Here is a 3365-nt window from a genome sequence, read left to right on the forward strand (position 1 = left end):
TTTACGAGACACTCTGAACCCAAAGTCAACAGTCGTCGTGACGGAGGAAGTTCAGAAAAGAGGATGTTGGATTCTTGCACCAGCGCTGGGGTTTATCTCTGAGCCGTCACCGTCTCCCACCCGGGCCCAACCCCTTCACACCTTCAACCTGTCGGGCCCTCGTCCATAAATCACTCCGGCCGTCGCTCCGGGGCTTTAAAAAGAGGCCGAGCGGACGGAGACGGCAGCAGAAAGTTCCCTCTGGACGACTCGCATCTTCACGAACCATGAGACTTCTCGGCCTGGTGTGTGTCGTCGCCCTGCTGTGTGTGTGTGCCGCGACCCGGGGGGTGCAAGTGCGGGTGAGTTCCATTCATGACCTGCAGCCAAGACAAGGGATGTGGTTAGTTTTTGCACTCTGGTTTCCTCCCACAGACTGAAGCCATATTTTCATTGAAACTCCTTAAACCTGTGAGTGGTTGTCTGTCGTGGTGAGCTTTCCAGAGTGTCCTCACTTCTTGCCTCAGATAGCTGGGATCGTTTGCATTGATTTAATTGATTAACTATTATTTCTACTGATTATTTTGTTCCTTCAGGACTGTTTTTATTTCTTTTTGTTCTTTTTTTTTAATATATTTTCAAGAGTTAATCATCTGATCCACAAAATATGTGTCATAAGATCATCAGACTAATAATAAATCACATTTATCTGACTTATATTTGGATTATCTGACATGTTATTTCATCTATATCTGATTCTAGCAGCGTTTTTTTTGTTATATACTTTATTGGGAACATCGTGTCCGAGATATTACGACGATAATTCTATCTTAATGCGTGAAAATATGTGGACAAAGGTCTGTTTTGTGTTTGTAAATAATATCAAAGGCTCGCCGACAATCTAATCTTATCTTGTCTTATCTTTATGGTCACTTACTTACTCACTAATGTGGATGTTTCCGCTGGCAAGAGTCTCACTGTCGAGGATTGTTTTGCTGTGAAATAAGAACAAAATGTCCGCGACCTTTGGTAACATTTTCACTAAAAGAAAAATACAAAAACTTTATTCATATCTTGTCTTTTTAAAGAGTTGATCTACGTTCTCGCCTTAATTTGAAGAAATGTCCGGGCGTCTGCATCAGCTGCTGCCCCTGCGACCTACACTTAAAAATAGTTTTATATCAATCGTATTATGTTATTATTCAAATTTACTTTATTACTTCATCCCAACTCTTTTTTTTAAACACACACACCATTAACTTAGAAGATAAAACTCAAACAATTAATATTTTATTTTGTAAAAAAACACTTTTTAAATGAAAATGAACCATAATTACGTTTTCTTTTTTTAAGCAGATATAAATATTAGTGTATTTTACTGAATAGTTGTTAAAATTTAGAAAATAAAACTGTAAATATGATTTAATGGGACATAAATAAATATTTCAAATAAAGGTCTTTAATAAATATATTTTGAAGTTACAAACACATATAATAATTAGTCATTTTAACCCATAAATAGACCTAGAGCAAGATACAGTTTATTTAAATCAATGTAAAGAAATTAAATAAGGATATAATATATATATATATATAAAGTTAATTAATTAATACAATATATTTTTATATTATATATTTAATTAAAAAAAACATTAAATACATGCTTTAACCATTAAAAAAAAGGAAATAAAGTTGAATTTCTCATTTTTATATTTAAGTTAAATGTGAATATGATGAAGTCCAGCAACAGCAGGTTTAAGTGTGAGGGTCTCGTTGTGGATCCATATTCATATTTAATGGATCCGTCTCCTCCTGGTCCAGGTGGGAGATCGCAGTTTCCCGCTGGAGTCGGTGAAGGAGCTGAAGGAGTTGATGGCTCTCAACGGACACATGAACCCTCACCTCGCCGACACGAGTGTGGCGGTCGTCTGCTCCGATCCTCTGCTGCCCGAAGCCTTTTGGCAAGTGTGTCAGAGCCGAGGCGCGGGAATGGTACTCTCCAGACTCGGTGAGCGTCTATTAAAGTAACGGATCGAAATGTATCTTGTGTTGTTGAAAATGTGCTATTTTCTCAGATTTAAATCGTATTTTTCTTAATTAAAATGAAACAATTTAATGTATATATGTAGTGTGTTCTAAAGTAAAACTATCACGTCCACGTTGACTGAGCAGCGTGGCTACAGGGCCTTGCGTTCATTCGTAGAACCGTGGTTACGTTAGGTAACCCGGGTCGGGTCAAAGGTTTGGGTCTCCGCTCACGTGTTTCCTTCTTCCTGGTCCAGTGAACATCATCTCGTCTTCGGACCCGTGCGAAATCTGCGCCAACCCGTCCTGCTACGGTTGTCTGAACTGATCGCGCGGACGTGGAGCCAGCCGAGGATTCTGGGAGAAGTTTGAACCTGGACTTCTGGACCGGCCCGGCGGCTGAATGGTCAACCAAAAAAGGGATAGAACTAGTTACATGTGCGCTCCTGTTGTGTTGCTTTTGTTATCTTTTCGTACGGAACTTTTAATTTATTGTCTCATGAAATAAAATGTTTTTCTTTGCATTATTCCTGTGGCTTTTTATTTCAGAGTTAGAAGAGTCAGAGTCGGTGATTTGTGTATTGAAATGTTACATTTCTATTTGAGTTTTTTATCATTATTTTGTATTTTATTAATTTAAAAAATAGAATATTTTCAAATTTAATAAATGTTTTTTATTATTTATGATATTCTAATTCCAATAATTAAAATTTTATATAGTTAATATTTGATTCTTGGCCTTTTAAATTTAATATAAAAATGTTGTGTTTCTAGTTCTTCTACGTGGTCACATGATCGTCCGTGCGTCACATGATTGGCCGAAGTACGATCAAGAATTTAAAAGACTACAAATGAAAAATAAATACTGAATTAAAAAAAAAAAAAGTTTTTTAATTATTGGAATTAAATTAAAATCTATGTAAAACAAAAACAAAAAAGTTATTCCGTAAAAAAAAATGTAACATTTGAATAAATAAATATTTCACTAAATTCAAAACATATTTTAATTCTTTACAGTATATAAATATTAAACATGTTGGAATGTCTTATTTAATAGTCTGATGGTACTTTTTTACTTTTGTTCAAAATAGGGTGAAAAGACTTAAAGATTTAGACAAATTTGAAAGTTTAACCAGAAAAGTACTTAGAGAGTGCAGACCTCTGCCAAGCAGCTCTGTTAAAAAAAATACCAAAACTTATTTTGTTTTGTTACTTGCTTTGTAAATTCATCCTTTTCTGTTTTATGCTCTGAGCTTGATTGTAAAAATCACTTTCACTTAACAACATTTCAAATATACTATATAAAATACTAGCTAAAGTGACGAGGGATTATGAATGGTCCATGAATGGACTGAAAAGGC

The 3365-nt window shown here is 35.4% G+C and overlaps 1 protein-coding gene across 1 annotated transcript; it reads left to right on the forward strand.

Moving 5' to 3' along the window:
• Positions 1 to 2531, forward strand: LOC148070024 (guanylin-like). Its single transcript, XM_087800963.1, has 3 exons — positions 1 to 341; positions 1801 to 1987; positions 2262 to 2531. The coding sequence occupies exons 1-3, from the start codon at positions 267 to 269 to the stop codon at positions 2330 to 2332; spliced, it is 333 nt and encodes a 110-aa protein (XP_087657089.1). The 5' UTR covers positions 1 to 266; the 3' UTR covers positions 2333 to 2531.
• Positions 2532 to 3365: the final 834 nt, after the last annotated feature.

Source organism: Callionymus lyra, chromosome 10 (genome assembly GCF_982586985.1).
Source record: "Callionymus lyra chromosome 10, fCalLyr1.hap1.1, whole genome shotgun sequence".
In the NCBI taxonomy this organism is placed as follows: domain Eukaryota; kingdom Metazoa; phylum Chordata; class Actinopteri; order Syngnathiformes; family Callionymidae; genus Callionymus; species Callionymus lyra.